Source organism: Lutjanus erythropterus, chromosome 10 (assembly GCF_056507025.1).
Source record: "Lutjanus erythropterus isolate fLutEry1 chromosome 10, fLutEry1.hap2, whole genome shotgun sequence".
In the NCBI taxonomy this organism is placed as follows: Eukaryota; Metazoa; Chordata; class Actinopteri; order Lutjaniformes; family Lutjanidae; genus Lutjanus; species Lutjanus erythropterus.
In genome coordinates, this window is record NC_139326.1 from 36,213,432 (window position 1) to 36,236,631 (window position 23,200).

General features: G+C 38.9%; 1 protein-coding gene across 1 annotated transcript; it reads right to left on the bottom strand.

The window, feature by feature from the left end:
- Positions 1–844: 844 nt before the first annotated feature.
- sfrp1a (secreted frizzled-related protein 1a) lies at positions 845–19,200 on the bottom strand. The gene is made up of 3 exons (XM_084729201.1): positions 18,352–19,200; positions 11,911–11,991; positions 845–2,535 (listed from the first exon to the last, which is right to left on the bottom strand). Exons 1-3 carry the CDS (start codon positions 18,872–18,874, stop codon positions 2,210–2,212), a joined length of 930 nt encoding a protein of 309 aa, XP_084585327.1. The 5' UTR covers positions 18,875–19,200; the 3' UTR covers positions 845–2,209.
- Between the last annotated feature and the right edge of the window lie 4,000 nt (positions 19,201–23,200).

Consider the following 23,200-nt stretch of genomic DNA (forward strand, 5'->3'; position numbering starts at 1 on the left):
CTTTTTAAAAAGTACACCATTGTCGCTGTCCCCCCAAAGATCTCTGACGTAACAATGGCTGCAATAGCACCCACCTCTAGATCATTGCCCTAGCCCTCCACAATGCCCTCTCCCACCTTACCAGAGGGCCACATAAATGAGAATGTTGATAATTGACTACAGTTTTGCATTTAATACCACTGTGCCCTCCAAGCTCATCATTAAGTTAAGAGACCTGGGACTCAATGCTCAAGAAAGCCAAGAGGATCATCAGAGACAACAATAAACAAATCTACCAACTGATCTGCCTGCTGCTGTCTGGCAGAAGGTACTGTAGCACCTGGCCTGCACCACCAGCTACAGGAACAGCTTTGTCTCCTAGGCCGAAAGACCATTGAAAATTCATGAAGTCTACGTACTGTCTTGGAAGCCTGAGGTTCTGGGGCACTGGGATAGTTGCCTGCTTTGCCTGGTTGGTAATCCAACCAGCCTTGTTCTCTGTGCTAATGCATAGTGTTGCTTTAAGGGTAACCAGCTTGCAAATATATTCACAATGACGTTAACATTGCATGTATCTTGGCATCTTGATGATATTATGTACAGCTCAGGCCGATGGGAACGTCACTAGTTTAACTAGTATTTTGCGTAAACCCAAGTATTGAACAAATTTTCATCTGATGATTATCTAAGAGGAATAGTATTCAGAAGTCATTACCAGGCAGGAGCCACAAACATCTGTAACAAATTTCATGGCAATTCATCATGCAGTTGGTGAGATATTTCAAAGTGTTGGACTGAACAACCAGCAACCATTGCCATGTCTATTCAAATTCACGAAAGAAACTAAATAATTTAAGCGACACCATTCAGTTTTCCATATTTATGTAAAATTTGTATGTACATGTAACAGGCAGCAATGCACCACTGACATTCAAATCTGAAACAAAATAGTGCTAAAATGGACCAGAGACACTTAAGCAAAACAAACCAGAACACAGAGTTGGCAATATTTGCACTTTGATAACTTTTGCACTTTTAAACATGTGAGTATAAATCTTTTCCATTACCAATGAGTACTGATTACTGCAGTTAAGACTGGATGTAGAGAGACAAGAAAGTGGTACAAATATTTTTCGCCAGATGTCAAGTGACAATGCACACAGGCCTAAAGCATTATTTTGTGATGCAGATTGGTGGTTATGATTCTTTTAAAATTTTTCAAGTAACAAAAAGAAATGTAACAATGAAGTGAAGAAAGGAAAAAAAAGATCAAAATTATTGATAGTGCAGTCTTTAGTTTGACAAAACAATCAGCTGACAGAAGCATTCTCTCATACTTCTGTCAATAAGTTATTCAACAGGAACCCTATGTGGAGCTGCTCTGACCAGTGTGGCTTTTAAAGCTCAAAATACTTGCAACTGCAGGTCTGTACTCCAATCATTGAATATATGATTTATTATATTATGAATAAGAATGAAAGTGATTTAAAAATAGTTGAACACTTTTTTGTGGAGAGTTAGATGAGAAGACACACTGATTTCGTGTTTGAACGCTAAATGCAAGGCTCCAGCCAGCAGATAGTTAGCTTAGCATAAAGCATAAAGACTGGAAACAGGAAGAAACAGCTTGACTAGGTCGGTCCAAAGAAATCCATCAATCAATATCTCATTAGTACATTATGTTTTACTTGCTTAATTTGTGCAAAATTAACAATTTATGGGGTTTTACCTTTGGACAAAGCCAGGCCAAGTTGTTTCTCCCTGCTTCAAGTCTTTATGCTAAGCTAAGTGAACCATCTGCTGGCTCTAGCTTGATATTTACTGTACAGGCATGAGAGTGGAATCAATCCTCTCATGTAACTCCCAGTGATAAAGCTAAAGTCTGTCAACTATTCCTTTAAGCAAAATCCAAGGACCTGTTGAATGAAAGAGTGTAACAAAGTATCTACATACATATAGTGGAAATGATTTCAGTGAGGAAGGGCTTTTACTACAATGTCCTTTTCTTAAACAGAAGAAAAAAAAGGAAACCCAACCCTTTTTGTGGTGTCATCACTCACCACATTCAACTAAAACTTAACAATGGACATTTCAAAGTATATCTGTAAATATACAAAGATATATAGATATATAAACAGGACAATAGAAAGCAAAGTTTGGGATTTTAATGCTTGTGCAAGTTCATATGTAGGATGAGATGCGACCAAAGGAGGTGGGGTGGGGGGTCACATTATTTGAAGACGTTCTCGAAGGCAGGACATTTGTAGGTCTTGAGTTTCTTGATGGCCTTTTTGAACTCTTTGCTGGACTTGTCCCACTTGTGGATGCCCGTGAGGAGGTACTGCTTATCCACCTTGCGGCCCATGATTAGATACTGGTTTGTCAGGTTGTCCAGCTGCTGGCAGGGGCAGTCCGCACCGTTCTTCAAGTACAACACCAGCGTCTTCAAGTCCTTCTTCTTCAGGTTCCCCACTTTCAGCATCTTCTTCCTCTTCTGCAGGATCACCTTTCGGTCCATGTTTTCCCGCCTCACTTCCTTGATCTTGGTCTTGAAAGCTGTCAGCGGAGAAGAGGAGAAACTGTTACCTCAAGCACGAAGGCTAATGAGTTCTTGTACAAAACGTTTGGTATAATCTAGTTCATAATTCATGAGTGCAAAATGCCAGACGTGACACGGTGCGTCACCATCTGTGCTAGCAAAATGAAACATGATAGCGAGTATTAATGGCAAGTACACACCACCTCTTCAGCCATAAGAAAGTAATGTGATAGTTGTTATAATGGACTGGTAAAATGATCCACTTCCAATCAAATGTTTCAGTCTTCTACTTTACTTTTCCTGCTCTTTATGTCCAGTGAACTCTACTTGTGGATTCACAGCTGACTCCTGACTGAACTCTTTAAGTTTGTTTTTAATGAATTAAGGACAATACATGTACTGAGCAGGACATTTTGCAGATATAAACCTAAAAATAACACAGGATCTTTGGCTGGATAATCATCCAGTCAGACAAACTCTACATGACCCAGTATGTGGATTCATTTTCTCTTTAAATCAGTGTGATTTTAAAATAAAACACACAAATCTTGTTCATGCAGAAGAAGCCTAGATCCTCCTAATATCAGTGCATCATGGAATATCTGTTTCATAGATTGTTTGATACTAAATCACCATAACAAGAACCATGTGTGGCATCAAAGACCAAATGAAATTGTAAACAAATACCACTTCTGTCTCACATGGAAAATATTAGATCTGTCTAATGAGTGTATCAATCTTGTCCAGCAGGGCATCACTGATGCCTGACAGTCATCAAGCAGGTGAGCAGGTCAACTTTTCTGCTGTGGAACAACCAGTCCCCAAAAACAATGACGTGATCAACCATCACTGATGTTTCAGTATGATATACAACTATACAAAAAAGGCTATGAAGAAATGTTTAATCTAAAGCCCTCCATTTTACAGTTAAATTCTATATGCTAAAAGATACTCCTTTAAAAAGCCTTCGGTCAAGGCGAACCCCAATTTTCACCACCCATAATAATACCCACCAATTGGGTATTATTAGAGTATTAGAGTATGGCAGTTAATTGACACCTGATATTTTGCTCTCCCTCTGGCCGGTACTTGTTGTCTCCGTTCGTTCATCACAGAGGCTATTTTGAACAGGTATGAAAAGAAGTTTTCCTTAAGAGTTTGTTTTGTCCCTTGGTGTACCTTGGGCACAAAAAGTTCAAAAATATGCCTGTGGCATCTGCTAAAAACAAATACATCAAATTCAGAGGAAATACTTCTATTCGCACAATGGTTATTGAATGAAATAGAAAAAAAAAGTATCATATTAAGTACTCTGTTGGTATTGGTGTCACTGTAGAGGTTCTGGTATTAATACTGGTAGCATATTTTTTTTTAACAATGCCCAGCCCTGTGCAGCAGTCAGTCAGTGCACAGCTTTGTTTTTGGCTTTTATGTCTCCCTGAATCTCTGGCTGTTTTTCTGATTGACCATAATACTCCTGATCTTTCACTAAACTCTATTTAACCTTCTAATCTGTCTGTTTCCTCCAGTTCCCCTTCTGAATCAGAGCACGAGTCAGACTTTGGTGGTCCAAATCTCCATATGCCTGCACACATTACGCCTCTCATTCGCCAGTGACATACAGTGATGTTTGTGCGCCATGGGCGACCTTGTGTCACGGCCAGTGCGAGAAAGAAAAAGCGCAACGTGCTATGCCCAATCTCACTGACAGAGCTGACGTCGGGATAAATCACTGAATCATGTCGGAGATGTAGTCTTGTGACCTGCAGTCTGATTGAGCATGAATCATTTCACACTCCAGCAAAGATCTGGACTGATAAAACTGTAACCTCTGCCTGATTTTCTCCACAGTTTTAGACACAAAATCCCTCTTGACTCACTCAGAATCATGCTTGACATAAAAACCAGAACTGGCACTTTAAGAAACTTCCAAACGTTTCATCTCTTCCTTTGCACTCGTATCTCCCTTTGCTAATTAAAGTGTTAAAAAAGAGCCGCCCTGTTTTTCCCAGTATTAAGAGTGCACATGGTAGGGATTAAGACTTTTATCCTCTGTCTCTAGTCTCTCAAACGGTCTCTATGAGGAGGCTTAGTGTTCAGTGAAATCAAAATGGGCAGCATTCATAATTAGTGAGTCATAAAAGAGAAGGCCTGGCCCACCCCTGAAAGGACTTGGTCTTGATAAATCCTCCATCCTTGATAATCCTTTGACGCTATGAACTTTCTTTGCACCTCGTGTTGTTTGAGGGATTAATCTCCTCGGCAGCGGTGTACAGTAAGAAGTTAACATCAAATAACTGAACTGTTTGATTGTTAACAATGCGTTCCTTTGCTTAGGGCTGGTGAACCTGTCCCTGTATCCACAAATAATTGGAATGTGAGCAGCTGTTTTCTCTTTAACAAGAACATCCATCCAGTAGGTGGTCTACATTTGTATCCTCCTGCTCCCCTTGTTCAGGATGTATCAAACATGGACTTTAAAACTCAGTAAGCTGGTATTGTTTCTGATCTGGTGCGACCAAAGCAAACCTACTGTGTTGAGAGAGAATAAAGGGATTTGATTGAACCAACCAAGAACTGGCTGTCGTCTAGATAGAACCACACGGTCCGGCTGAAATCACTGTTTAAGATATGATTAAAAATAAATCAGCAGTATGAATAAATATCCTAAAATAGCAAAAGTATGCAAGATCCCATATTAACTACACACAAGTAACCCGTAGGGTTGGGTCTAGAACTCTGTACTTTTAAGGGTAGGGTTTATTGATCTAACTAAAGCTTTTGACTTTGCTGAATGTTATCTCTTGTTATATAAGCTTCATGCTATCACCCTTAATGGTCTTTTAATTCAACAGAGAGGTGTGCCCCAAGGTTCAACGCTGGGACCACTTCTGTTTTCTATTAAAGTTAATAATTTACCTTTGATATTCAGTAACTGTTGTGTTGAACATGCTGATGACACTGTCATACATACATCTAAACCTGATCATCAGAAGAAAGCAAACTTTTTTGGGGTTTGAACTTATTACAGAGAGAGATTCCTGGTAGCATATCCATTCAAATGTGAATACTGCCCAAGCCCAGCAGCCAAGCACTATACAAAGGTATAATTTAGATTTCTGCTAACTCCAATCCCCAACAATACTTTTTTAATTTGCTATGTATCTGACTACTTTGCAAATTCTTCATACCATCATAAATATGATGCATTTCAATAGATTAGACCAATGATTCTCAACCTTTTTGGCCTGTGAATCTCAAGATGAAGATAATAGCTATTAAAATGTACCCACGAGCTACATATTAGTAACTGATATCATAGGCCATGTGGACATGAGTTTTGTTGAATTCCACCAAAATTTTATTCAGTATATCAAACATTAAAAAAAAGGAAAGATTTACAGACGTTTTAAAAAATAAACTGCATTGGTTTAGCATTTTTCTTATTTGCTGAATCATCTTGTGACCCCTCAGATTCATCTCTTTTTGTGCACTCATAGTATTCAGTATAAAGTAAAGTAAATCAACTCCACTGATGAACTTATATCAATAACAAGGCTGCTTTCACATTTGTAACATGCTGAAACAAGCAGCTTTTACTTTGTAAAAGTGCGGTACATTTTGCTGATAATACTTTTGTATTTTTACTTCAGTAATTTTGAATGCAGGACTTTTACATGTATTATACTAGTATACTCTCAGTGTTAGAGTATATAGTATGGTGTGGTATTACTCCTTTTCAGTAAATGACCAGACTTGTTTTACACCACTGCATATAAATTACTTAAACTGATACTTGATCCAGTGGTTCCCAACATGTGGAAGTCTGAAGGGCTGTAAAATGGTAACACAGAAAAAGAATGAGAAAAGACATTTACTACATTTACTACCAGAAGACATATGTGTCCTGCAATGAAGGTTCAGAGGTAGAACTGCTTTAAACTTATGATGTCCACCACCAGGAAAAAAAGCTAGATATCACTGATTTAATAGATGAGCTGTGTTCCACTGTTATATTTTACGTCCAACAAAAACAAAAACATCAGTTACTCATTCTGCTATGTTTTATTTACAATTATAGGAAGCATTCATTTGAAAAAAGAACTTTGCAAATATACCCCGAAATATAACATTCTCATATAATCATGATATAACTCAAACAAACTGTCAAAATACAGTAAAATCTAATTAGCACCCAACTAAGTTTCCATCAATGGGACATCATAAGTTTAATTTTAAGCTGTTATTTTGTAGAAAATAGTGCATACACAGCTCAAATGCCTACTTGAAATTTTAGACCACATTTACATAAACTAGATTTAAGTCTTTATGTTAAATGTTAACTTGAGTGTCAATTGATTTTCCTCCAGTAATCTCAAATACTGCAATGTTATCTTTGTAGACATTCCCTTTTCTATCCTGGTCGCTGACCCCTGACCTGATTTCCTCTCCTGTTCAGAGGCACAGACAGGACCTCAAGCTTCCCAGGGTGTCATAAACCCAGCAGGAGGGTGTGTGCCTCTTCCCATTCGCAATAATGGAAACCCAGCTGATCCGATAAGCTGAAGCGATCATTCCTCCGGCGCAGGGCTGCCCTGTTGTTTACTGCATCGGCAAAGGGAAGGAGCAATTTGGCAACGACAACAAAGTGAGCTGTCCGAGGCAGAGGAGAGATTTAATTGAAGGGTGCTGGAGTTTTTCAGGACAATGAGGTACCGTAAAACCTTAAGCACAGAGATAAATTGCGGTGGGAACAAAGTGTTGAGTGGGATGAGTTGTAAATCTGTTACCAGCTGAGTGCCGCAAATAGCATGTGTGTGTGTTTGTTAGAAGGAGGACTCATCAGGATTTAAGAGAAATCAGGGAGTGTCATTCCTCACTGGAGAAACTAAAACAGGGTTTCTGCGGGTCTGATATCCAATAATCTGAATTTTAGGCCTCAAATATGCTTTTGAAAGACTTTCAAATCTGATTGTCTTATTACTTTCCATTTGCTTTGTAAAGTTTGTTAACATCAGTCTTACTTTTAAATGTGTTTTTGGGTTAGAGCAACCTTTACTTTCAAAAGAGTTATTTTTAGTTACAAGAAAAAAATCAAAAGTCTCTCTGGAGCCACAACTATTAACTGTCTATTTTCCTCTGAGACTTTTCTCTTTTTTGGATTTGGCATCTAAGGAGACTAAATGGAACAGATTTTTTTGGTGCAAGTTGCAGAATTTTGGAGATTTTGGCTGTCGAGGTGTCTGCCTTCTCTCCAATGTAATGGGACAAAATGACACTTGGCTTGTGGTGCTCAAATTCAAAACCTATGTCTCTGGCTGGGTGGATAATAACAGTCTGCGGTGTGAAGACGCATTTGTTGTTGCTTTACATGATCTTTAAGTCCTGCAATGTTGGATCTGTAAAAACATTCTTATATAATAAATCTACAATACATTAACCCTATGTTATTCAGTTGAACGTTCAAGCTGAATGTGAATAAACTGACTGGGACTCTGATTTTCCTTCACATCTTTCAAACCATTTTTGCCAGTGTGGACCTGAAATAGATCTAAAAATTGCATTCACAATGGTCTTAAAAAGTCTTAAATTTAACTTGTTGATGCCTCCAGAAACCATGTAACAGCACTGGACTGAGAACCTGGTACTCGTTACAGTAATTCACGCGTCTAACTTGCAAGAATCTTTCCTCTTCTGCCAGAGCCACTTCACATCCAACCACCTGAAGTCAGGAAGCTGTCTCATGGCAGCCTTCCCTGCTTTTATCAGGATCAAACTGCACAGAAAAGTCAAATGAGCGCGTGCATCTCATGGGAAGCAATTATACAGGGCGTCAAACGATAGCAACACTATTATTCCGATTTAAAAAAAAAACCCAACAACTTCACACTCAACTTTTACCTTAACTGTGAACAGACCTTTCGTAACTTCCAGTAAGTGAGGTCTTCAGTGGACAAAAATGCTAATTCACTGCCAGGGTGGGGATATTTTACACATGATTGGTCCGTGCAGATTAATAAAGACTTCAGTGTGAAGTCACTGATTCATTCCTTGAGCCTCTTTGTGGTTTTCCATCCCGGTGTTCCATGGAGAAGTGCGAGAAGTCTATCTATCATATCTATTCTGTGGTTAAGGCTTGTCCTGCTACCTACCTACCTACCGTGTCCATTCACTTTCAGTCAAGTCAAAACTAGTAGAATGCAATCAGGATGAAGGTCTTATCTTTCCTTGGTGGGATAAAAAACGTCAAGCTTGTAAAGCTTGAGATTTTTTTTCCATCTGCATATTTTCTTCCCCTCAAGACAAGATGTTAAGAGATGTTTGGCTTCAGCTGATCTTAGAATATATTTATAGTTGCAGTTTTCTCCTCAAACCAAAACTGAATTCCATCAGCCTACTGGAAAAAGCAGCAAACAAATCTTTAGCCTTGCTGGTGACATAACCGGTGATGCTATCCGGCGTCAGGCTGTGCATTTTACCCGCTGTAATCAACTCATGTGCCAAATCACAGAGACGTTCGCTGCATTCCAGAGGAGGTCGCTCCCCTGTGGGTTCAAATCTGCAACAGTGTCTCATCCTCCGCCTGATACTAAATCAGTCTGTGTATCCTCACATGTCAGCTGCTTAGGGGGCTTATGACAAGCAAGCAAAACAACATCTGTCTTCATCCGAGATGAAACAAGCCAATAATGTGCCACTCTCCTCTTGGCAAACCCCGGACGCAGACTGAAAAAGGCAACTCCCATCACCGCAGCATAAACAACAAGGCAATTCGTTAAACAAATGTAACTTTAAACTTTTGGGGGGAGGTGGGGGTCTGTTTCCAATGTGCATCCAGTCTATGTTTGTTCGACATGGCACCTGGAATTCAAGCTGCCACAAGTTTTGGTCCAGCCAGCGAATAAAACATGAAAGACTAACATCTTGCATCTTGTGTGCATCATGCTCATATTATTCCTGGAAGTCCTCATAACTCCAATTTAGTTGATGTTTGTGTTTTTAATTGAATTCCAGGCCTTCAATATCTCTACCTCGTGCAAAATTTCCAAATTTCCACAACTAAATCAAGTACTCTCATCAGCTAAAGATGTTCTTTGTTCATATTTTATTAATATTGTTTTCAGTCTGGTTTACATTTCTTATTAAATGATTGTGTCAAACAAACTGCCTGCATTGTCTTATTTTCACGAAAGATGATCCACCTCTAAAGTTTCCAAATATTCCAGAAATTATCTCTAATTTCTTCTCAAGCTTTTATTTTTGGAAATTCCACAACTACTGAAAACCAAAGACAGTGACTTTAGAGGTCATGAATCGCCTTCGAAATCACTTGACTGTATTGTTATTAATATGAAAATGGTAAAAAAGATTTTTAAACCTTGTGAACACTGTAAGGATTTTATTTTTGCTTATTTCCATATCCAACATTGTTATCAGTCAACTGGAGTTGTGTTTCTGACCACCTGATGAATCTAAGTCCAATATTCACTCTCTTTGAGCTCTGTTTTTGGTCTCCACCATCTCTTGAAGGAAATGTCTGGCTCTTTAGCTGCTAAATGCTACACTTTGTCCACCAGCTAGTCACTAACTGTACCTGTTGTTTGGTGCATTTTGCTAAAAACAGCTGCAAAAACAGTATCAAGTAAAGAGTAAAGTTATTACTAAGCTTTAAATTGTTGTCTCAGATGAGTGACAAGCTAATGTTACTGTAAGACATTTTGTCAGCTGACAGCTTTATCTTTAGCCATGATTTCCTCATCAGTGGTGTTGAATTTTAAGTGCTTCCACATGTCACTTTTCTGATAGATTTGTGTTTTATGGTTATTTTTTCAACATAGCTAACTATTTTGCATTAGCAAAGATAGCAAGAGGGCCAAAATGCTTGTCCCTTGAGTACAGGACATGACCTGTTGCGTTTATACGTTGTGAAATTTGAATTTGAACAGATCATTGCAGATCCAAGTTTTAATTTTTCACGACTTTTGATCAGCGGTTTAAAAGCACGTAATGCAGCATGTAATTCTTGCCGCTAGGGGTCTCTCTCACATTAAAACAGAAACAAAAGTCATGGGAGATGCAGTCTTCACTTCAAATGAAATTCTGTCTGACATGACACGGGCAGAAAATCATGTTAATAGATGAAGTAAGATTAATGTAAGCCCACAACAAAAAATATATGTCTTGCTGTTTTTAGACATTTTAATGTGCAAATATTACATATTATACCTTTAAAAACTGTATAAAAACGTTTACATTAGATATTATAAGGGGAAGGCACTGATTTGGCCAAATACCTGAATATTAATATTGCAGCAATAATGGATGACCATTGATGCTTTCACAGAATATTATCACAATAAGATTTTTGAGAAAATAATAATTATTAATGTGTATAGAACAGTCTGTTTAACTCAGAAGATGCCATCACTTTACTGTAATGCAGCCTTTAAAACCAGGAAAAGAAAACACTTGTGCCATATCACGATATAACAATATCCAAAATCTAATGCAATAACTAGTCTCAGATCATGATATTGCTATAATATTGATATACTGCCCAGCTTTTGCCAATGTATTATATTTTTTCCCACAGTGTTTGGTTACATTTGCAGAAGGAAAACACTCATTGTGAACAACGACATTTAGCAAAGTAAGGATTTCTCATTTCCTCATTTCTGTACTTAGAGTGTGTGTCATCTGCTGAGCTCATTAACCAACACAGGTCAAGGGTCAACTAAAGTCAAGTTATTCTAAAGTGTAATTTATTCCAGCAGGATTTTTAAAAATCTCTATATTTGAAAGAGGTGTTATTCAAGAAAAACAAATACATGGTTTATCATTAACTGCTTCATTCAGGAGGACATCTGATGTGGATGTTCCCTCATGTGCAGGAGGTATTCTGCAACAACAGTCCGCCCAGACAGCAGAACAAACATCCCACTTTACTACTGCGAGGACCTGCCACATAAAGACTTTAATGACCCCAATTCATTAGTCACAGAACATCATCCTGCACCAAACCAGACAGGCCTGCTACATCCGACCAAGACACAGAAAACCTCACATGCAGCTTTTACAGATGAACTGGCAGTTTCATGGATCTAACCAGGGAACGTTAACTGGCATGAGACACGTTGTGTAGCGTTCACTGGGAAGGAAATGGCCAAGTACGGTCAGATGCAGGGGGGGAAAGAAATGCAGCTTTACATACTTTGTTAAGAATTTATGGACTGTTGTGAAGCATGAAGATGTGCGACACATTTGATGCAATCTCATGGCGCTTGTCTGATTTCATGGAGCGCTGTCATACACGTCAAGGCGTGTCGGGGTGATTTGCGAGGACGGTGTTGCGCGTGTTGTGTTGGCACGGTGAGTGTTGGGAGGATGCTTACCAAACTCGCTGGCACACATGTGCTCCAGCATGGCGTCTGTTTTCATTTCATTGTCACATGGAGGGCAGATGGGAGAGTAACCTGCGGATAAAAGAAGGGACGCTGTTAGGAAATTGGTTGGAAATAAGCGAAATATCGAATGCAAGTTGCAATAATAGCAGCAGTGAATCACTCACAAGGCTTTTCATTGGATTTATTCACATCAACACCCATTTGGGATGTGGTTAAAAGAGAAAAGGAAGATTCAAAACAGTCATTTCTCATTTCAAATGAAGGGGGAGTTCAAGAGAATTCTTTAAAAAATTCACCACGCCGCCTCAGATGAAATTTTAAATGATTTATCCTGCACATCTCTGCACACATCCAGCCCCTCTGCATGCAGAGATCCTATCTAGCGTCTGGTGTCAGTCGCCAGGTCTCTTGGGCTCGTACGCTCCGATGACCTGACCTCAGTGAGGAATGTCTTCAGCTTTTATAGCCAGCTGTAACCAAAAGCTGCAGTAAACACTCTCCCTCGCTCTCTGCTACAGAAAGGATCTCTCCGTAATGCTCAACAGCGATGTATACACCCTCAAATGCAAGAAAAAATAAAGTATTAGAAATGTGGAAGGAATAAATGGTAATGATATTCAATCCAAGCTTAAAGGAATGCTCTGACATTCTCCAAACAAAAAAAAGGTAATAATAGCCGACTCGAAGACAAAAACCTGACAAGAGCCAAGATGTGTTTTTGCCAAAAAGTAATTCAGTCTAGAGGCATATCTGCGAATATTTTACCAACACGATTTTTCAATTTTTTCTAATACCGCAAATGATCGCCCCATGCCAGCAGCTGAGGTTGCTTTCCAAACAAACTTGGACCTGCATCGCGATCACAGCGTCCCGCGGCACTTTAATTCAAACCGACTGCATTTTAGTGTCACAGCGTGGATCAGAAGGGTAAGTAAGGGCAAAACAAATAGGTTTTCTCTCCATTGCCAGTTGTCCATTACATGTGTTTAACGAAAGCCTGTGAAAGTGACGCCCAGGTGTAAAGAGCCTGTGAAAACAGACACTGTTGACAGAGTCACAGGGTCCCCTTTGACTGTTTGAGTCCGCCATCTCCTTTAAATCAATTATCACCAGCCTGTATTCAGCAGCAGCACTGTTAGCTGACCTCAATTAACAATCATTACAGAGAGGATTAGGCTGCTTTTGTTTGTCTATTATCAACATCCAGGTCAGATTTTATCACTTTCATGGAGAGAACTGATGGCAGAAAACTAAATTCCTCACCCAAGTTCAGCTCCGATAGGCCTGTGTCTGTGTCCTGCTGGTCACATATTCTTGAGAATTGGGATAAATCACGCCTTATAAAAAAAAAAAAAAAACTTAAAAAATGATTGCCAACACGCTAACTCCAATTTTTTGGTGAAATATTTTTCTTTAAGGACTTATATATAAAATGTATGTCATTTATAAAATGCTTTTGTTTGCCTTAAGTTTTTTAATTTCTAAACTTGTCCATGACAAGAAGTCACAATTTGAAACATTTTAAAAATGTCTTCACAATCTAAAACTAACAATACCTACTGGTAAATGTGCCGTTATAACAATCTCTGTTTGAAAATCAATTTTTAATGAAAATGTTGGCTCTTTAAAGTCGTGATTTCCATCAGCTCCATCAGATTTGTGCAAAAACAACAATTTAATCAGGCATAAAAATGGTTAGCTATACCCTAAGGACCCCTGTCTCACTTCCTGGTTTAAAAACAGGCGGGAATACTGCTCAAGCACTTTTGTTTTTTGACAGATTCATTAAATAATATTCCTATCAGCTGTGTCAACTCCGTAGCCCTTCTAAATTAAAGCTAAATAAGAATTCTGGTTTAAAATTGTGTATTTTGATTAGAATTAAAAGAACTTTGAGCAACCTTAAAAAATAAAATACTCACCATGACTATGTTGATGCTAATGCTAATTTAAAAAGTAACTTTTAACAACTCTGTAAGAAATATCTATATTTCATGAAAAGTTGAATCACTAAGAGGTTGGCCAGTAAAAAAGTCTGATCTTTTAAAATATATTTTCCAGCATAAATGAACCCCTTCAAAATACAGTTTTGCCCCAGTTCTCAAGAACCAGTGCTGCTTTATTTATCTCCAGCGCTGACAACAAATGATAACAGGTGATATGTATGGGGAGGACAGAGCTCTGTGTGGTCCCCCCCCACGCCCCACTGCCCTCCTTACCCTGAAAAGGGAGCCTTTTTCAGAAAAATGGGCCTCCGTCCATACCACCATGTCAGTCAGTAACAGCCAGCCCCCCCCCCTCACTCTGCATACACACATGGGACATATTCGCTCTACATACAGCACAGTGAGCACTGTGTAATCGCTGGAAGATCCACAGGCCCCCTATTTACAGCCGACATGTTCAGCAGAAAATGTCCTCAAGTGGTGTATTTACAGCTTAAGATTGAAATATAAGTAAGTTGATGATGTGATGACGGAAATTCCCCTCTATTTTATGGTTAAAGTGAATGAGGCAGTTGTACTTTCCCTTCCCTGGCGTGCGCCTCACCTAGGCGACCGGCAAGGACACTGAAGCGAGGATTCAAACCAAAACTATTCCGAATGAGCCCGAGCTTTATCTTCCCCGGGCTTTTGTGAATTTTTCAGGGTTTCTCTGGTATTTGTCAGCTTGGAGGACCATTTTTCTGGACTGTGTTACACCCACCCCCCTCCCTTCCTGCACTGATGCTGCAGCGTCTGACTCTCTACGTGGGGTTGCCATGTCCTTGGGAGCTTTTTTTTTTTTTGTTTAGAGACTGTTGGCTGTCGCTCACCTCCAGACTGGATTTTGACATTATTTGGACAATGTGTTTTTCAAATTATGTCTTCATCTTTCCATCTTTCATCAGTTCGAAAGTCGGTAGAAAATGGGGGATTAATAGATGCAGGTATTCACTTCACGCTGCTGGACGTCCTCCCAGCATTGTCCTCCGGTTCAGCAAACACCTTGAAATAAATGACTACCATCTGTTGGAGCTTTTTCAATATTACAACATCGTTCCAGCTTTCACATTCACGTCGAGGCCAGGGTTTGTGCAGCGGCAGATTACGGATTGAAAAAGGAAATGTAAGCACATAAGAGTTTCTTTACAGAGTGAGGGGGGGGGGGCTGTTAAAATTGAATCACGGCTAATTTCCCCCCCAAAAGGTTGTATTTGGCTTGTTTGTGTTGGGATTTGCATCTGCAAACACACCTTCACCCCTGAAACAACATTCTCAAGCCCGTTAAACTGCACGGGTGTCGACTCTAACACGGCGGCAAAAGTGCTGCCTGTTTGTTTACTCAGTCAGGTAGTTACTCTCAGTTAATGCTTCAGTAGATCAAATGGCTGCGTTGTCATCAAATGACAGATTTAATTACAAATTCACTGCAAGCAATTATACGAACAGATTCACAATGGTGGAATGCGACTAAGTACATTTACTCAAGTAGTGTACTGAAGTAAAATTTTGAGGCACTTTATTTGAGCATTTCCATTTTATACTTGGGATGTAATGATATATCAGTATCGCAATATTGCAATAATAAACCTCTCAATACCGTACTGGACTGTGACAATATCTACAGTGATATTATATGGTCAATTACTTCATTTTATTTTATTTTATTTCAACTTTTATTTTCCCAAAGGACACATTTATAGCAAACATTGCCAAGGACAATTCATGCCAATTTTTTGCATATGCTTAGATCATGGCTGGCTACTTTTATTTTATTTTATTAAGATTTCTCCTTATACTGAAGAAAGAAAAAAAGCAGAAGCACTTGAAGTGCTAAAGGAAAAAACTACTTTTATAGAAACAAAAAAGGACATTTTTTTAAAGCTGTCACTTTTCTTGCCTTTTTAATATTGTGATAAATATCATATCATGGATTTATTATCATGGGATTATCACACTGTAAGTCATCCTACTTAATATTTCTACTCCACTACATCTCAGAGATCTAGTGTACATTTTACTCCACTACATTTATTTTAAAACTTTAGTTACTAGTTACTTTTCAGATTTTATCAATAAAACATTGATCTTTTAAAAAATATGATGCATTCTTATGGATGAAGCTACTAACAGTATAGACACCTTGACAAACTATCAGAGTAAAAATAATACTCACATGTTTATGCATCAGAATTATTAATACAATCATATAATACATTATAATATGACACAGACACTGGTCATATTTCTGTATCATGAGCATTTTTACTTTGATTACTTTAAGTACAGTAGCCTACATCTCAACTTTTACTCGAGTAAGGTTTTGAGTGCAGGACTTTTACTTGTAATAGTAAGAGTAAGAGTATTTTTCCATTGTTTTAGTTCTACTGTCACTAAAGTAAAGGATCTGAATACTTCTTCCACTGCTGCTGATTCATCATTTGAGTCATTTATCAAGCATAAAAATGCATCATATTTTCCAGCCTCACTGGGAATCTATTCTGAGAATTTGCTGCTTCCCTCTGTTTTGTTTCATTGTGAATTGAATCATTGAATTTTGGTCTGCTAGTCTGCAGAACAAGCAAAACAAGATGTCATCGTAAGCCCTGGCAGGGATGTTGCTCCCGCTGAAGACACTGAGGTCATGTCCTCTGTCTTTTTCTGGATATTTTGAGGTTTTAGCGACTTGGGAGGGGAGTTTAATAGAGCTGCAACGATTAGATGATTAATTGGTATGTCAATACAAGGAAAATTAGTCACTTTTGGTCACTTTTTCATCTTGTCAGTTACATTTAAGCAAAAATGTCAAACATTTGCTGGTTTGAGCTTCATCTGTGTGAGGATTTGTTGCTTTCCTTTGACATTTATGAGAGTAAATGAAGAGTATTTGAGTTGTGCACTGCTGGTTGGACAAAAGAAGCAATTGAAGATGTCACTTTGGGCTCTGAGAATTTGTGATAAGCAATTTTTTTTGATCTTCTACAGACTCATTGATTAATCAATTATGAAAATAACCGATCGTTTCAGCCCTAGGGTTTGTGTTCCAGAATTAAACACATGCTGGTTGTTTTATATGGGTGTTTTTAGACTTAATAAATTAAATAACATATTTAAATTTGACCACTTTTAGGCAGAATGGAGAAAGCTTTCAAACAGCATTTGGACCAAGACGTCTCACACTAAGTTACAGGAAATTAAATAAGGGCTGAAGCAAATGATTGTTTTCATTGTCAATAAATCTGACAAATGTTTTCTCAATTAGTCGATAAGTCATTTAGTCTTTAAAATGTCACTCTGTTTCCCAAACCCCAGTACAATGTTATTTTTTGTCCATTTCTCAATGATATTCCATTTACTGTCACAGACGAGTAAAGAAACCAGAAAATATTCACATTTAAGAAGCTGAAATGAAAAAAAATTGTAAATTTCTTAAACACTTAGTCAAACCGATTAATCAGTTATCAAAATAGTCAACAATTTCATAACTGAAAGCTAATCAATAAATCAAATAATCATTGCATTTCTAGTTAATACCTGAACTGTATTTAATTGGCCATTGCTAAAATGAACAAATATGCCAGTCTTGATGTCCAGCAACGGTCCATCAAAAAAAAGCACGACACATCAATATATGAACTGAATGAAATTAAAATTAACTTTTGAGGCCATAATTGATTTTGTAGATAAATAATTAATTGTATAATAAATTCCCAAAATTTTCTGAGGAGGGGGGCGGTGTGTGTTAGGGGCTCATGGCACCCAGTATTTCTAAGTTTTGGTTACGGCCCTGCTGGGCTTTGGCAACTTTTGATGGTAATTTGTCGCTATTTTCTATTCAGTTCATTGAAAACATAAATCTGATATACAGCAGATTAATAAATAATAAAAACAAAAGCATGAGTTGCAGTCATAGTGAAAAAATGCCTGCATTAGTTAGGCTACCACCACTTTTTATGCAGCACAGGGGACAGAGACAAGGATCTTCTCTACGACAACTACCATTAGTATGTTCTTGAATCAGGAATTAAACCTTTAACATTTTTCCCCATAAGTAACTTTCAGGTGTTCTGACAGTATCATATATATTCTGAAGCTCTTTTACACTGAGATAAATATATTCAAAGCCAAGACTCTTATCTTTGTTAAGGCTGCACAGTTCATATAATTAAAATATTCTAGATGTTTTATGCATCGATTTAGACACATTTCATAAATTTAGCTTCACATATTTGGTGGCTTTGGAAACTTTGGCATCTAAACTAGAAATTAATTAACCAGAAGAATTAGAAATTCTGTGGGAGTGAACTGTTTCTAGATAACAGTGAGGTTTAACCCACAGGCATCCACAAAAATACTGTTTTTTTCAGGGCAGCAATATTTAAATAATACATGCAAAAAAGTCTGAATAAAAATTTTGACAGTCAGTGAAAGAGACATGCTTTATTACCTGTGGGCTTTGTGGCCTCGGTGGCGTTGGGCTGCGTCATGGCGATGCACACGTCGTCCTGGGGAAACTTGTCACAGGTGAGCATCTCCGGCCAGGGGAAGCCGAACGCCTCCATGATGGGGATGCAGCCGTCCCGCACTGCCTCGCACAGCCAGCGACACGGGTAGATGGGCCGCTCCAGGCACACGGGCGCGAAGAGCGAGCAGAGGAAGACCTGTGTGCCCGGGTGGCAGTTCTTGTGCACCAGGGGCACCCAGCTGCTGGCCTGCTGCTTCACCTCCGCCATGGTCTCGTGCTCCAGCAGGTTGGGCAGCAGCATCTGGTTGTAGCCAACGTTGTGACAGAGCCGCAGGTCCTCCGGGATGTCCACGCACTGGGGCGGCTTGCCGTAGCTGCGGCCGCCGTTGTATATCTCCGACTTCCAGCTGAGGTACTCGTACTCTGACGCTCTGCAGGCGGACATGAGCGCCACTGTCACCGCCAGCCGGATCATCCTCCAGAAAGACTCAGGAGCGGACCTCATGTTCTCTCTTTTATGTGCAACAAGAAAACGAATGCAGCAGCTTAGATTCAACACTCACTGCATGAAGACTTCAGAGAAATAACAAGAAACAAACGCAAAAAAGACGCTGAGCTCTGCTTCTGCGGTGCGTAAAACGTGCCGTGTTTCTGGTTTGGGTAAAGTCCACAGACGGGCAGGCAGTCTCTCTCCTCTGGCTGCAGCCTGAGCTCGTCGCGCTCCTCTGGTGCGTCTGGCTGCTCTGCTCTCAGAGTTTGGGGAGGTAAAGCGCTCTGCCTGCGCCGAGCTTGGAAACAAGAGCAGATTGTAAAGTGCGCTCCGGCCAATGAGAGCGCGTCTGCGCCTTTTGGCACTCTGCTGTCAGTCAAAAAGCTTAATTACCCAGTGTGTAAAAACTCCCCAGGAGCCTCCCTACCCCTCCTCTCAGCCCCCTGCTTGTATTTCCTTTGTCCAAACAAAATACTGAATAATAAAGAAATCATAGAACGGAGGCACACATACTATAAAGTTGGGCTGCAGTTGCTACTCCTTATGCAAGTTGTGCAGAATAAAAGTTTATTATCAGCACTTCTTTGTCTTGCTTTCATTTCGGTTCCCAAAGTGTGGTGCAGGGAACAACATGAGTCATGATGAAAGAAGTTCCCCCTAAAGTGAGGAAATCCTAATTTAATTAATATGAATTAAATTAACCAAAAGACAATATATCAGGAGCATAACCTCAGTTAAATCACTCTACTCAAGCACTGTGCTGTGGACGGATTATGAGATACTGGTCCCTCTGTGCAGAGACTCACAGGAGCAAGACAGTAGTCATCTCTTTGTGGTCTTTTGCACATTTCTGTGGTCATTTAGTATCTAGTTCTGCATCTTTCTGTAGCCTTGTGTTTCTGTGGCCTTTGTGGTTGTTTTGTGTCTCTTGAAATTCTTTTGTGGTTGTACAATGACGCTTTGTGGTTGTTCTGTGTTCTTTGTGGTCATTGTGTGTCTCCTCAAGGTTGTTTTGCTCTTCTGGGAGTCGTTTTGCATCTGTTTCATGTCTTTTTATGGTTGTTTTTAGTGTCATTGTTGTAATGTTGTGCCTCTGTGTTTGTTGTGTGTCTCTTTGTGGTTGTTTTATGCCTCTTTGTGGTTGTTTTATGTCTCTTTGTGGTTGTTTTATGTCTGCTTGTTGTCATTTTGTGTTTCTGTATTTGTTTTGTGTCTCTTTGAGGTTGTTTTGCTCCTTTTGTAGGTATTTTGCATAACTTTGGGGTCATTTTGTGTCTCTTGTTACTGTTTTATGTCTATTTGTGGCTGTTTTATGTCTCTTAGTAGTCATTTTGTGACTTTTGTGGTTATGTTTCTCTTTGTAGTCATTTTGTGTCTCTTTGTATTACTTTCTCTCTTTAGTAGTTTTATGTCTCTTTGTATTGTTTTGAGTCTATTTGTAATCATTTTGTCTGTCTTCGTGGTTGTTTTGTGTCTCTTTGTAGTCATTTTATATCTTTTTGTGGTTGGTGCTCTATTTGGAGTTGTTTTGCATCTCTTTGTGGTCATTTTGTGGTTGTTCTGTGTCTCTTCATGGTTGTTGTCTCTGTCGTTGCAGTCATTTTTGTGTCTCTTTAAACAGCATTTTCAGATGAATCCTGGAGGAGCCTGACTCTTTGAGCCCCAGGGTCTGAGCTCATTAGGCCTGTTCAGTAATCCATTCATGACTCTACTTGAGGTACATGTACTTCATTTGAATATTTCCATTTTCATACAACTTTACTCTTCTATTCCACTGCATCTCTCCACTGCATTTGTCTGACAGCTTTAGTTACTAGTTACTTTTCACATTACAGTTTGTCATACCCTTCCTGTCCAGAGGAAGCCTTTTATCTCCAGATGAGTTTGTGATGTACTCAAGGATGAAGGGTTCCTTCATGGATTGAGAAAATTCTCCTTCTTCTTAAACCAAATAAACTCAAAAAATGCACTATATCATCATCATCTAAAATAATTATATTTAATAATAAATACCAAAATGCATAGTGAGTACTTTTACTTTTGATACTTTAAATAAAATTTTGCCTGTGCTTAAGTAAGGCTTTGAATGCAGGACTTTTACTTGTTGTGGAGTATTTTCACAGTGGTATTAGTACCTTCTCTGAGGTAAAGCAGCTCTATACTTCTCCCACCACTGATAACCGACAATGTTTCAAAAAGGGAGGCTGTTTACTGTCACAGAACTCAGTGCTGTTCTGAAGCAGATTCCTCAAAGACTCCTCTAATCATCAAGTTGCGATTTGTATACCCGAAAATGACATATCTTGTGGTTCTTTTGTACAACACACGCATTCTTTTGTTTGAAAAATGTAACAAAATGTCAAGAAACATCAAGATAGACAAATGTAAATGATAGCAACTTTAAAAGAGGGGTTGACATTGTACAAATTGAGGAAGGAAACATAACGCTTCCAGCTACTGTCTTTGTTTGGATTAGCAAAGAGAGGAGCAACTCGGGAAGTGAGTGAAAAATCTTCTTTATTCTACAGAAGATAAATATGCTTTTCATCCAGATGGTCAGAAGAATCTTTGAGGGTTCTGGAAAGGGAAGTTTTGTTATTAAACCACCCTCTGGGTTTTTTTTTTTTTTTTTTTTTTTTTTTAAAGACTGCACAGTGTTTGTTTTTTAGAGAATCCAATGCTTAGCTGTGACTGATGCAATGATAAGAGGCACAGACTGGGTGTACGCTTGCTTTCATTCCACTGCTTCCCAAACATGTGTTGCTGGGAACATTGAGTCTCTGAGATTATTGAAAGGATATTAAAGGGATAGTCTGGGTTTTTTGAAGTGGAGTTGTGTGTGGTACTTATCTATAGTCAGTGTATTACCTACAGTAGATGGTGGTAGATGCGCCCCCAGTTTGGAGAAGCAGCAGGAGTACTGGTGTGGACAGGGTCTGCAGGAAAATATATTTTAGCCACCTAAAAAGTCAAGATCAGTTTAACTGTCAGCTGTCAGACAGCCTTTATCAATGGGAAACTGCTGTTATATAAGTCAAATATTGCTTTTTCTCTAAAGCCACCAGACTCCTTTGGTAAAAAGTCATTTTACCTCTTAGAACACTGGAGATTCTGGTCTACTGCCTCGATCAGTTAGTCTGTTTCTGTTATTATGCAACTTCAGTGTTTTACTGAAGTCACACAATAACACAAACAAAATAACCAATTTAGACAGTGATAGACCAACAACTCGTGTGTTCTGTGAGGTAAAATGAGTCTGGTGGCAATGGAGAGAATGATATACAGCCTGTCCTTACCAAAAAAAAAAAAAAACGTACATGTTGTTGCTAGCAGCTAATTCAATTCAATTTTGTTATGGATGTGACTGTCTGTTGCATCACTGCTGCTGTGGGGGTGACGTCACGTGACTGACCAAGTAGCTTTTATACCTAAACCTAACCAAACTGCGACCGTTTCACAACATAAACCACATGTGTCACGTGAGTCATGTCGACGTTTTTTGGGTCATATTACTTGCATAATTTTAACCCAAACCACAATCTTTTCCTAACTCTAACCAAGTAGTTTTATTGCCTAAACCTAACTAGACTGTGACTGTTTAAAAATGTAGCCACTTAACTTATGCCATGTGACCCACATAATGTAATTAAGGTCTGGTAACCATGTCTCTGCCTGTGCTCTCCTCTTGCAATATATGTCCTTTTGGGAGTAACTGACCTATTCTGGTGTTAAGGTATGAGGATCTGTTGGATATATAACATAAGTTTCCCATTACATAAGGCTGTCTGATGGCGAGGTAAAGCTGTGAAAATATTTTAAATATAGCATGTGTATGGGAATGTAGGTATGTAAAGTAGCACTTTTTTTTATTTTAGGTGGCTAAAATATGTTTTGCTTTGGACCCTGTGGTACATTGCTTAGCTCCCTACAATGGTACTCCTGCTCCTTCTCCAAACTGAGGGTGTGCTGACTGATGTAATAGTAGTAGGTAATAAAAAATAAATCATAAAAACCCCACTTCAAAAAATAAGAACAATCCCTTTAAATGATCCCTATAAACAGAGTATGTAAGAACAAAGTTTTAGCCCAAAGTTCTGAAGTGCTGAGCCAAGTTGTATCTGACAATGAACAGTTGTCTTGAGGAGTTCTTGAACATTATCTTATCAAACGGGGGCTGGTGATTTAATACAGCTCTGTTTGTGCTTGCTGGACATGCAAACGTTGGGGAAGTGCTTCTTTATCCAACTTAATTACAAACTACAGGCCAAAGTCAATTTACCGAGCCCCCCGAGTGTCCATCTCCTCCCGGCTTTGGCCCGTTCCCTGATGAGACCGAAGGTG

Excerpts from the sequence above, each read along its gene's own strand:
- sfrp1a (XM_084729201.1), bottom strand. The coding sequence starts at position 18,874 with ATGAGGTCCGCTCCTGAGTCTTTCTGGAGGATGATCCGGCTGGCGGTG. Across the intron at positions 11,992-18,351 it reads CGAGGCCACAAAGCCCACAG|GTTACTCTCCCATCTGCCCT; the intron begins GTAATAAAGCAT and ends TTTTATCCGCAG. Across the intron at positions 2,536-11,910 it reads CATGTGTGCCAGCGAGTTTG|CTTTCAAGACCAAGATCAAG; the intron begins GTAAGCATCCTC and ends CTCCGCTGACAG.